The 12354-nt window shown below is 37.1% G+C and overlaps 1 protein-coding gene across 1 annotated transcript in view; it reads right to left on the reverse strand.

Annotated features, from left to right (window-relative positions):
* MTTP (microsomal triglyceride transfer protein) overlaps nt 1-11807 on the reverse strand; it is a 55522-nt gene extending 43715 nt beyond the window's left edge. The window contains exons 1-3 of the mRNA XM_069593640.1: nt 11623-11807; nt 5297-5484; nt 3610-3753 (exon numbers count right to left, since the gene is read on the reverse strand). Coding sequence (XP_069449741.1) covers nt 3610-3753; nt 5297-5484; nt 11623-11683 — 393 coding nt within the window. The 5' untranslated portion in view covers nt 11684-11807. The remainder of the gene's footprint in view (nt 1-3609; nt 3754-5296; nt 5485-11622) is intronic.
* Between the last annotated feature and the right edge of the window lie 547 nt (nt 11808-12354).

The following is a 12354-nucleotide window of genomic DNA, read 5'->3' on the forward strand; positions in this document are numbered from 1 at the left end:
TCGAGTCCATGATGCCATCCAGCCATCTCATCCTCAGTTGTCCCCTTCTCCTACTGCCCCCAATCCCTCCCAGCATCAGAGTCTTTTCCAATGAGTCAACTCTTCGCATGAGGTGGCCAAAGTATACTGGAGTTTCAGCGTTAGCATCATTCCCTCCAAAGAAATCCCAGGGTTGATCTCCTTCAGAATGGACTGGTTGGATCCCCTTGGAGTCCAGGGGACTCTCAAGAGTCTTCTCCAACACCACAGTTCAAAAGCATCAATTCTTCGGCACTCAGCCTTCTTCACAGTCCAACTCTCACATCCATACATGACCACAGGAAAAACCATAGCCTTGACTAGACAGACCTTAGTCGGCAAAGTAATGTCCCTGCTTTTGAATATGCTTTCTGGGTTGGTCATAACTTTTCTTCCAAGGAGTAAGCGTCTTTTAATCAATGCCTAGGGACAACAAAATTGAAGGGCAGACTCAGCAGCCACATGATTAATTCAGTCAATACTGAATGAAAACCAGAAATAGAAATCTGGTAATATTTCAGTTAATTGGATTAGCATTTCAGGCCTAAAAAGAATCCATGTGGTAATGAGGCATCTTTTGCATGTCAATCTTAAGTAGAAAACTGTCATGTTTCCAACTTAATTTGTACATAAATTAGAGTCATACCCAAACATTTAAGTAGGGGGAGATGAAAAAAACATATGTGCAATAAACATGCATCTAAGTATTTTCATGGGATATCTTTTATAATGTAAATTTGGACTCTGAGAAGACAAAAATACATGCTGGTGAGAAACCTTGAGATCACAGAAATTTCAGGGAGTAAAACTTAAAAATTGAATCTGGGATAGAAAATACTCTCTGAGAAAACTGCTAATCAGCAGTACAGACTTTCCTTTCATAATTTCTCCCATAGTAAGATGATGTGATAGTTAAAATAATGATATTTCTGACAGTGAAGTGGCTAAAAATTCCACGTGGCTTCTTTATCTCTGGGGTCATGTTTTTTCCAACAAGTACTTTATCATATAAATGAAAGATACCACAATGTACTTTAACTTGTGACTACAGTAAATCATCATAAGAAACAGCTCCTGCAGAAACGACACGTTGGGGTCACTGAAATAATGATGTGGCAGCTCCATCCCAGCCTTTGTACAGGGAGGCACTGAGTCCTTCTCTATGTGTAACCAAAGACTTTGTACTCAACTGCCGCCCACAGGGCTATAAAATGATTGGCTGTGGTTTAGCCAAAGTATTGGAGCTTCAGCTTCAGCATCCTTTCAATGAAAGGAGGATTTCCTTTCAATGAAAGGAAAGGTTGATTTCCTATAGCACTGACTGGTTTGGGCTTCCCTGGTGGCTCAGATGGTAGAGAATCACCTGCAAAGTGGAAGACTTGGGTTTGATCCCTGGATTGAGAAGAACCCCTTGAGAAGGGAATGGCTACCCACTCCAGGATTCTTGCCTGGAGAATTCCATTGACAGAGGAGCCTGGTGGGCTATAATCCATGAGGTCACAAAGAATTGGACACAACTGAGTGACTAACATTTCACACTTAGATTATAAATGCAATTAATATGTTATGGCTCAAGCATGTTGCCACAATGGAATGCCAAAGAAAAAAATAACAGTATTTCCTGTTGTTTACAAAGTTGGGCCATATGAAAATCAACTGAGTTAATACATACAGTGAAGAATGACAAGAAGACTACAAAGCAACCAGAGACATGTTTTTTCCCCCAAATACTTTCCAGCTAGAAAAGACAGTAAAAACACAGAAGTTTCTACACAGACCCTCTCTTTTAAATCCCAGCTCCACCACTTGCTAATTGTGTGACCCTAGACAAGTTTCTTTCCTTCTCTTAACTTTGATTTCCTCATCTATTACAAGAGGATGAAAAAGCAGCACCTGCTTCCCAGGGCTGTTATGGAGATAAAAGAGAGAATTCATGTAATACCTTCGGTCAGTGCAGGTATTAAGCATTAAATATGTTTTAGCTAAATTGTATCTGACTCTTTTGTGACCCCCATGGACTGTAGCCTGTCAGGCTCCTCTGTCCATGAAATTACCCACGCAAGAATACTGGAGTGGATTGCCATGCCCTCCTCCAGAGGATCTTCCCGACACAGGTATTGAACCCACATCTCTTATGTCTCCTGCATTGACAGGCAGGTTCTTTACCACTAGCAATACCTGGGTAGGCTCAGGGAAGCACAGCGTTTGGGAAAGGCTTCCAGAACACCGAATCAGTCAGTGCAAGACTTGGTTCTGACTGCTTTGCTCAGGAAGAGAGTAGAAGGGCTGAAATATAAAGAGGAAGAACAATTTTCTTCACCAAAACCTAGCAATGAACACAAATGTTCATGTAGCAATGAACACAAATGGCCAAAAGGAAAGTGATAAGGGTTATGAGTGAGCTATAATGTGCTAAGAAGGTTCTAAAGAGGGATAGTTATTTCCAGCTGGTTAAAAGGGTGTGAATGTTACAAAAGAAAAGGCCTGTAAGCAAAGCTTGAAGCGTAATAAGTATTAATATTTTCACAAGTAGAGAAGGGAGAGAAGCATTCCTGAAATGGTGATTCATATTTGGTTGTAAGAGAGTGATGATACAATAATCCTTCTTGAGAATCCTTTTTTTAGTACTTTACTAAAAATGAGCATCAGGAATAGCAACATATTATATGTCTTAAATTTGTATTTTAAAGTATTTGTTTTCATTTTTAGTTTGAATCTGGAAATTTTTGATCTAGAGAAATTTTAGAGATTTGAAGTTTTACTGATCCCTTTCTATTTTTCTACAATAATTCCTGAAAGTAAGCTTTCATTTTTACTACTATAGTATGTTTTAACATGTCAATATAACATCTATACTGTTCATAAACCCATATATTTAATGCCTGAAAATTCACAGATCACAATTGCGTTTCAATTCCAAACATCCAAAAGACAGTTTTAAGAGATGAGATTCAAATTGTAAGTAATCATATTTACAGAATTTTCAGAGCAAATTTCCAACATATAGTGCTCATTCATTACTTTAGTATATAAAATGCTTTTCAAAGTCATAACTTTAAAATAATCTCTAAATGATTTTTTAAAATCAACTCTATCTTAGAAATGCCATGTCCCTTCAAAAGCTGCAGTTTTGTACTTGAGCCAGTTATTGATACTCTTATGACAAATGCATATCACTTATCTAATTTAGATCATTTCATTTTTATAATTTGCCTACTTTCCTGAATTTATCCATTCATCTATGATGACCTATTGTGTTATAGTAGCTTTTTAATCCTTTCTAATTTAATAAGGAATGTACCTTTTAATACTGCCTCTCATCAATAAACAAATACTTGATTCTACTATAAAGATTTTTCATAAAAATAGGGAACATAAATGGCTAGGTAATATAAGTGAATCCAGTGCCTTGATTTACTTATGAAACATTTAATTTGTGACTTCCATTTATTAGTTCTTTAAAAAAAAAACTCCATTATTCACAAAAGTAGTGACACCATGATCACCTAAAATGATATTAATATCTACCTAAGGAAAAAAAAGATGAAGTTGGGGGAAAAAAAGACATGGAACTCCAAAAATCTCTTTTACCTTTCCATGAATTAGATGAAGGAGCACAGGTCTTTGCATTGCTTCCAAGTTTTCCTTTCTTATGATTTGAGATGACTTTTTTCCTTTGAAAATGCTCTTCTCTCCTCTCTGTTGATTGACATTTTCAACATTTACATCTTTCATCTGGAATCACGGAAAGAAACCTATTAGAAAAACTTCCTATACCTGTTTCCATCAGAGCTTCCTAGAAAATAAAATGGTAAAGCAATAAACAGAGTTGGCCATAATTTCTTCTGTCATTCAACACATGAGTCACAGTATCTAGCCATCGTCTTTAAAAGAAAGGAGAAAGTATTCAAAAACTAGGTTTTTGAATTAGGTAAAAATACTGACATTAAAGGAATCCATGACTTCAGGTTTATAGTCACTGTGCCTGGAATATGGCTCTTTAATGTCGTTTTCACTTTCTTCATTTGTTTTGAACTGTTGCTGTCTGCCTGCTCTCTTCACTTTCTGTACCATTTGTTTGAAAGGTATCCTGCCCCGTTGTACCTCATCTATACATACAAAATTAAGCATTAACAATCTGATTGCTGAACAATGAGGTACAGAATGTTTTCTGCAGAATACTGTTCTACTGAGAAATGGGGAGGTGGATGATAAAGTTTTGATCCAACTCAGAAAATACACACAGCTATTGGAGACAACCAAAGAAGCAAAGATCACTTGATAAACGTATTGCAACGAAACCTCATTATAAAGTATATTGCCAACTACTTATCAGTTACAATGAGGAAAATCTTGGTCCTGGTGCCTGCTTCACACTGACATGTAGAAGGAGAACTGACTTTACTAAAGAAATCTGTTGCTTTTAGGTCCTTGAAAAGCAAATGTGGAATCATATATTAAAGTCCAAAGAGACCCCAAAGGCCATCTAATTTGACCTTCTTTGTCAACACATAAATCTAAAGCATCATAACTGACCAAACACTGCCATTCAGGGAAGCACTTGGTTCTGTCCTCAGGAAGAAAGCAGAATATGTTACTCCCTCATTGGTGATTCCACCTGTTGGATCAAGGAACTCAGGAAAGCTGGATCAGTACTCTTGCCTGGAAAATCCCATGGGCGGAGGAGCCTGGTAGGCTGCAGTCAATGGGGTCGCTAAGAGTTGGACACGACTTCACTTTCACACATTGGAGAAGGAAATGGCAACCCACTCCAGTGTTCTTGCCTGGAGAATCCCAGGGACGGGGGAGCCTGGTGGGCTGCCGTCTATGGGGTCGCACAGAGTCAGACACGACTAGTGGTCTCAATTGCTTTTCATATGACATGGATTCTACACTCCTTACATGCAGAACATTTCAAATGGATTCTAATTTATTGTACCTATTAACAAGACATATTAACAGCCTGGCATGCTGCAGTCCATGGGATCACAGTCAGACACAACTGAGCTACTGAACAACAACAAAATATGACATATAGAACTGAACATAATACTTCAGTTATCAGTAGACACCCTCATTTGCCTGCTTCAATAATTTGGAAAGATCAGATAATTTTTGATTAGCAAAAACTTCAAAACTGTATATCTACTTATTTTAGTGATGGATAATATTCAATGAACATATGGCCAACAGCACAAACAAGTGCTATTGAATGGTACACTTCTCAAAGACTTTGCTAACATCTAATCTTTGCATCTCTCTGGTAGAAAATACCCACTGTAATTTGGATCAGTTGGTTATCATCACCATCAGGACTCCTCCACAGTAAGACGACATCCACATTGGATGAAATTCGGTAGCCCACACTGTCTTGGAGGTTTCCTTTGCCCCGATCGAGAAAAACTTCAGTGGAGTATGTGAGTTTGTATAGTCGGTCATTATTTAATGAGAGACCAGTTGTGTGACCTGTAAAAAAGACAGTGATGCAAGTCAAGTCTTAGTTGTAAGGCACCCAGCAGGCCAGGGACTATGCTATCTTGCCATCAATGCATTCCTTCTCCAGCACAGTGGTACCCAGTGGGAGCTTATATTTGTTAACGGGAGTAAATCTTTGCTAAGTGAAACATGATTCTACTTCTTCATCTGCTGAAATTATTGGTTAAACAACAAAAACAACAACTAACAAAGAAATAAGCTTCCATTTCAGAAAACTTAATTTGTATCTTTAAATAATAATCTGATTATCTAAACACTGCCTTGGTTGAACTATAGAATATTTTAAAATAAATATCATTGTATTGCTTTAACTTATATGTATATTATTTCTTCCCCTCTCCCTGCCCAGCTTTCTTTAAATAAAATAATAAACTTTGATTTCAAGTAGAAGTTCAGCCAGAGATTGCTTGATAATTTGCAATTAACATATTTAAAATACAACAGGTCAAAGCCAAAGAAATTTTAGCAGTTAGATGGTAGTCCCTTACATTGGATATTTTGAACATTTAAACAATATCCCTTCAAGGTAATTTATCCTATTAATTAAAGTAGCAAATTTTCAGTATGAAAGTACATTTGCAGGCAACACATATGTAAATTTAAATTAGCTGTTCCTGAATAAAATGATGTTTTCCTACATAAAATCCAGCACAGGTTTTAATTTGGAAGGGACAATTTAAAGTTTAATGTCAAATAGTATAAAAGTCAGCATCATAACCAAAAAAAAAAAAAAAGATATATGGAAGAGTTCATATACTTTCCAGTTGGTATATCTTAACCCAAAGAAAACATAAAATAGTAGCATCCAGTCTTTCCCAAAGATGAACTGAAGTCATACAAGTCTTTTAATATATCTTCTATTCATAGCTCTCAGGAGAGAGTTAAAAAAGATTCCAGTAGGCATTTTTCCTCAGGGCTAACAGGGCAGAATTGACTAGTTAACTATAACAGGCAACCATGTCTCTTTTTCCCCCCGCAAGAAATATGCATATGGGGAAGGGACAGAAAAGGAGGCCGAGATGACTAGGAGAGAAGGGAGGCAACTGAGAAAGGAAGTAAAATTACTTGAAAAGTCAAAAACTAAGAAAACCTCCTTACTATCTGTTCGAAGTCTTTCATATGTATTATTTAATCCTCACAAAAATCTAATGGGGTAGGTACTATTATTAGAATGATTTTATAGATGAGGAAATCAAGAGACACAGAGATTATACAATTTACCCAAGATCACTCAGGAAATTAGTGGTGAAGCCTCTAACACCCTGTCTGGATCCAGAGACCATGTTCTTACCTACACTATACACATATAAACCTTTAGGTTGACCTCTTCCATTTCTGGGGAGTGAGCTAGGAATTCATTCATTCATTCAACAAGGAGGTACTGAGCACCTACTGGGTAGTCAGCACTTTTCTAGGTTTTGGGGCTATACCAGTTAACAAGCAGACAACATGTCTACCTTTGTGGCATTTACATTTAAATGAGGAGGGATGGGCAATACAAAAAGCAAGTACATAAGTAAATTATAAAGAATATTAGAAGTGCAAATGAAGAAAAATGAAATGGGAAAGGAAATGAGGATGCAGGCCTGGCGTGCTGCGATTCATGGGGTCGCAAAGAGTCGGACACTACTGAGCGACTGAACTGAACTGAGGGGAAAATCTTTATTGAGAAGGTAATATTCTGGGCAAGGACTTTAGGCTAGTCAATTGGATATCTGCAGAGAGGGCACTCCCCACCCCTCCTTCCTCCCATTTCTCACCACCACAGAAGGGAGAACAAGTTCAAAGAACCTGAGGAGAGTTCCCAGAGGGGTAATGGAGGAATAACAGAGGCCAAAGACTCGGGGATTGGGTAAAAGAAAAAGCTGGAAAAGATGAGGTCAAATAGGCACCCATGAGTGGCTGGGAGATGGTAGGTGAAGGGGGAAGGTATTTGCATAGACTTAGAATTCGACTCGGAGAAGGCAACGGCACCCCACTCCAGTAGTCTTGCATGGATAATCCCATGGATGGAGGAGCCTGGTAGGCTGCAGTCCATGGGGTCACTAAGAGTCGACACGACTGAGCGACTTCACTTTCACTTTTCACTTTCATGCATTGGAGAAGGAAATGGCAACCCACTCCAGTGTTCTTGCCTGGAGAATCCCAGGCACGGCGGAGCCTGGTGGGCTGTCGTCTATGGGGTCGCACAGAGTGAGACATGACTGAAGCGACTTAGCAGCAGCAGAATTCGACTGAGTGAGATGAAAAACTATTGAAAAGTTTTGGGTGGTGAAGTTACACGATCTGACAAAACTTCAGTGAAAGGGGATGAGGATTTTAACAGGAAAATCTTTAACAGAAAAGCCAGAAGGAAGCAATGGAGTGGTTACCCAAACACGTACACGATAGCAAGCTGTGTCCAAACACCAAGTCAGGCAGAACCTCAGGTATGAAATAAGGAAGCAGACAAAGGCAGGAAAAACCTTGAAGGAGACAAAGTCTGTAAGTCCCTCCAGCCTCCCCAAACTGGGGATACTGCAGCAGGTTCAAACACCAGCTTTCTGACCAGGAAGATATTTTGGTCAAAGAGGCCTTCCTTTTTATGACACCTATCAAACTCCACAAAGGGCAAAAAGGAAATACTTCTTGCCTTATCTAACCCTCACAGCAATTCTGATAGGTAAGCAATATAGGGCAGTTGAGAAAAGCTGACTCCACGTTTAATTCCAATGTAGCAGATACAATGCAGAATTTGATGTCGGAATATACTAAAATTCAAGTTTTGTGGCAACCTGAAGTGGCTTCTGATGAAAATAACTCTGACAAGTTTCTCTTTAATGCCAAAGCCTTCCAAACTATCATGTTGGGTTTTTTTGTTTGTTTGTTTTTACTTGACTGGTCAAAAGAATGTGAAAAGGGACAATATATTTCAGTTCCCGATGATGACTTGGAAGTGATAAAGCAGAGGAAAGAATGGCTTTGTTCTACAACTTTTCCTACCTCTTTCAATAGGAGATACATCCTAAAAAGGATTTAAAGACACATCCTTTAAATAAGTGGATGATGCTGAAGTGTTGTCCCAGCTGTCCTTTCCTCTTTGATAAGTTTTTCTTTGTTTATGTTACTCAGAGATCCGGCAATACCAGCAAGTGGGGGCATGTTCCATTTATATATCTGGACTAAATTTCTGTCTTTGGGTGTTGCTCTGTAGAGTATGCAGAAGGGCAACAGGACTTGATGGTAGATTAAATGAGCAAATCAATGTTTAGCTCCCAAAGGAGTCTGTACCGTTTCAATGTGTTCCTTTGAGGGATTTTTTTTTTACTACCACAAAAGGAAAAAAGCTTTTAATTTTGAACTTTAAAAAAAATATCGTAAAGTATTCTTTTATTAAACTCAGATCAATATAATAGTTAATTGACTTAAGCAAAAAGACAAAATGGAAATAAGCTAGTAAAGGTGAGGCTTGAAGAGACCTGCAGTGATGATAAGGATGAAGGATAAGGGGACTTAGGAATCCAACAGAAACCCAGAAGGCTGGAAGGAAAAGAGTAGGATGAAGGATAAGGGAGGGAAAAAATGGAAGATGGTTGTTGTGAATGGACTGAAAAGTACAGTCAGGCCAGGAGATGAAAGAAAGACTGGCGTGAAGGAACAGTTCAGGTTTGGAGGTAACAAGATTAAGTAGAAAGTGTACTATGGGTGGATTATTGAAAGGAAAAGCATTATGAATAAAACCCACAGAAGGCAGTGAGAATAGACCCACCATTACAAAATATGAATTAGGAAAAGTAGAGGCTACGTGAGCCTCCCAGACATTGAGTCAGCATATCTCTTCTCTATACTAACTCCTTCTCCATTCTCTTTACAGCCCAATCTGCTCTCAACATCCACCCAGATCTGGAGATCTGCTAAATAATTGCATTGATAATTAACTCTGAGATGAGTTTTGAAGTGATGCATAACATCCCAAATGTATAATGGCCTGATTTTAAAGTAAACTCTTCACAACTAGTTTGCTTATTAAATGTCAATCATTTCAAAGGACAAGGAATCTATGATTAAACCAATATACTGTAATACACGGCTTCCCAGGTGGCGCTACTGGTAAAAAATCCACCTGCCAGTGCAGGAGGTACAAGAGCCTAGAGTTCAATTCCTAGGCTGGGAAGATCTCCTGGAAAAGGTAATGGCACCTCACTCCAGTATCCTTGCCTGGGAAATCCCATGGACAGAGGTGCCTGGTGAGCTACAGTCTATGGGGTAGCAAAGAATCGGACACAACTGAGTGAACAAAGCACCATAATATAAGAAGTTACCCCATCTGGGAAAGAGAAAGTTGCCAAGTCCTATATTTTTTATTCACGATATTTGCCACAAGTAGGTTATATCACAACACTAATAACACTTAAGCTTTGAAGCCCCCACTTGCCCAGGCCTTTTCCAAGATCTTAGAAGGGGACCCTAGTGTTATGCATACATGTCATATCTTTTTTCAGTAATATTTGTGAAAGTAAAATATTTTTTGTGAAAATGTAGATTTTTTTTCCTCAAAAATGGAGCCTAAATTGTATAAGCTTCAGTTTCTAAACTTCTGGATTTGTCACTGAACTTACAACAAACTGTAGCTATCTATTATGTTCTCAGTCATATTTTCCTGTATGTCATTTCTGTATGTGTATATGTGTGTATTTAAATCTTTACAAATGCATATATTTGAAAACATCAAGTTATCCAATATTCCATGTAGGAAAAGGAAAAAAGAGAAGCCCACAATAGCTCAATCATTTTTCTCAAAATAATCATGGTATTAGGTTTGATCTCATGGTGCATAAATTGGTCATATTATGAATATTTAGCAGTATTTGACAGATAAAATGCAAGCTGTTTCACAATCCTCTGTCAGATATAATTTACAAACCTTTATTTCTTCTCTTTAAAATTTTCTTTCATGCAAGTAAGGGCTATATCTTTACCAAACATTTTAGAAAATGGTAATATATATATAGGCATATAAATATATGTATAATCTTTAGTTTAAGAATCTGAAGTGCAATTTGCTTAGGTGAAATAATTTAGGCCCTCCCCCCACATTTATTGTTCCAATAGCAAAAATTGTCTCTTTTCCTCACGCGGAAATTTTCCATGCAAAAAATTTTGAGACAAACTTTACCGTATTAAAAAGAAAAAGTCACAGTTATCTCAAGAGGATTTTAGAAGCTTGCAAGTGAATTGTTTTATATCAATTGCTTAGCGTACACAGTTATTAAAATTGGACACTATCATGCTGTTTTATAATAGGTTAACTGACTTTGATGGAGAGTCCTCTTAAGAGATTCTAAAAAGTGATCATTTTACAGGCGCAATATTTAGAAATTCAAGGCATGCATAAATTAGCTGATTTAAAACAAGATTACATATTAATATATTTCATACAGCTTTTTGAAATCATTACTCAAAAGTTTGTTTGCTCTGAAAGTTAGCAATTTGTATGTTTTTAAATCAATATTATCTTAAAATAGAAACTATAATGAGCAACACTATTTTTCCAAAGATAAATGTTATCTCTTAAATCTATGTCATGTAGTTTTATTTTCTATAATCCATCAACTATGATAATCTTATCTTTTTTGAATGATGATAGAATTAAATACAGGCTTTACCATTTCATTCATAATCCTTTGATAAATCAAATGCCTTTTTCATTGGGTCTAATTCTTTTTGATGTCACATTGCTAGGCAACTAGAAGGAAATTTAAGAACTCTTTTTTAAAAATCTACTTTTACAATTCAAATGAAGTAGCTGTATTCATTGAGTGACCAGCAGCACCAGGTAACAATAGCTGGCATCTTTTTTCTCCCTTTTAAAAATAAACCATGAATGAGAGAATGAAGCAAGAAGCATGCTAGTCTGAAGGACTGAAACTAAAAGGAGCCTCTGTTTTCTTAATGTATGTAGGAATTTGAATTTAGTTTTCATTCCAATCCAGTCATGCCTTCACCAGCATTCTAAAGTTACATGGATTTGAAGATCACTTAGTTAAGAATTCTTTCATTACACATACAAACACTTTTTCCCCCTCAACGATTAAAATTAAAGTTTAGCAGAAGGCAACACAAACTTACCTTTAACAGAAGCTGAATATGAGGAAATGAAGCAGAGAAAAAGCACAGCAAGAAGAATCATATTGGTTAAGCTATCCTTTAATGCATTCAGTTCCCAACTAGAAGTCACTGAGAAGTGCACTCTTTCAATGGCAGCCAGGGAGTGACCCTTCTCAGAACCTGCAACAATGTTTATCTTTGGGAGAAAGGTCAGACTCCAAACTCCAAAATCAGGACCTAAGTTCACAGAAGGGCTCACTATTAATGATTAAACTCAGGGGGGCTATAGTTTTCAGTCTCTCACTCTTTTACTTTTTTACTCAATAAGAAAAATCAAGAAAATTTTCACTTTTGAGAGCTAAACTAAACCAATTACCATCTTGTAAATTCAGAAGTATAGAGGGGCAATCAAGGAAAACTGAGGAGGATACTTTTCTGCTCAACACATAATCATCAACATGTCCATACCATTAAATGCCTGTCTTCACATTTACCATTTGATGTGAGAGGGTGGTTAGGATTTGAGAACTCAGGTAAACTTGATGGAATTTTATTCTCTCGTATGGTTATCTGAAATTTTTTATACCATGTGTATGCTATTATTAAAAAATCACTCTGAATTTTAGAATTTGAATTTTAAAATTTTAACTTGTACCACCACCAATCACTTCAAAATAATGTTAGAATAGATACAACATTCATTTCCGAAAACTAGATGATTCTTCTTATGTGTGAATCAGCATTGTCTGCCAT

The sequence above is a fragment of the Ovis canadensis genome, chromosome 6, assembly GCF_042477335.2.
Source record: "Ovis canadensis isolate MfBH-ARS-UI-01 breed Bighorn chromosome 6, ARS-UI_OviCan_v2, whole genome shotgun sequence".
NCBI classification, from domain to species: Eukaryota; Metazoa; Chordata; class Mammalia; order Artiodactyla; family Bovidae; genus Ovis; species Ovis canadensis.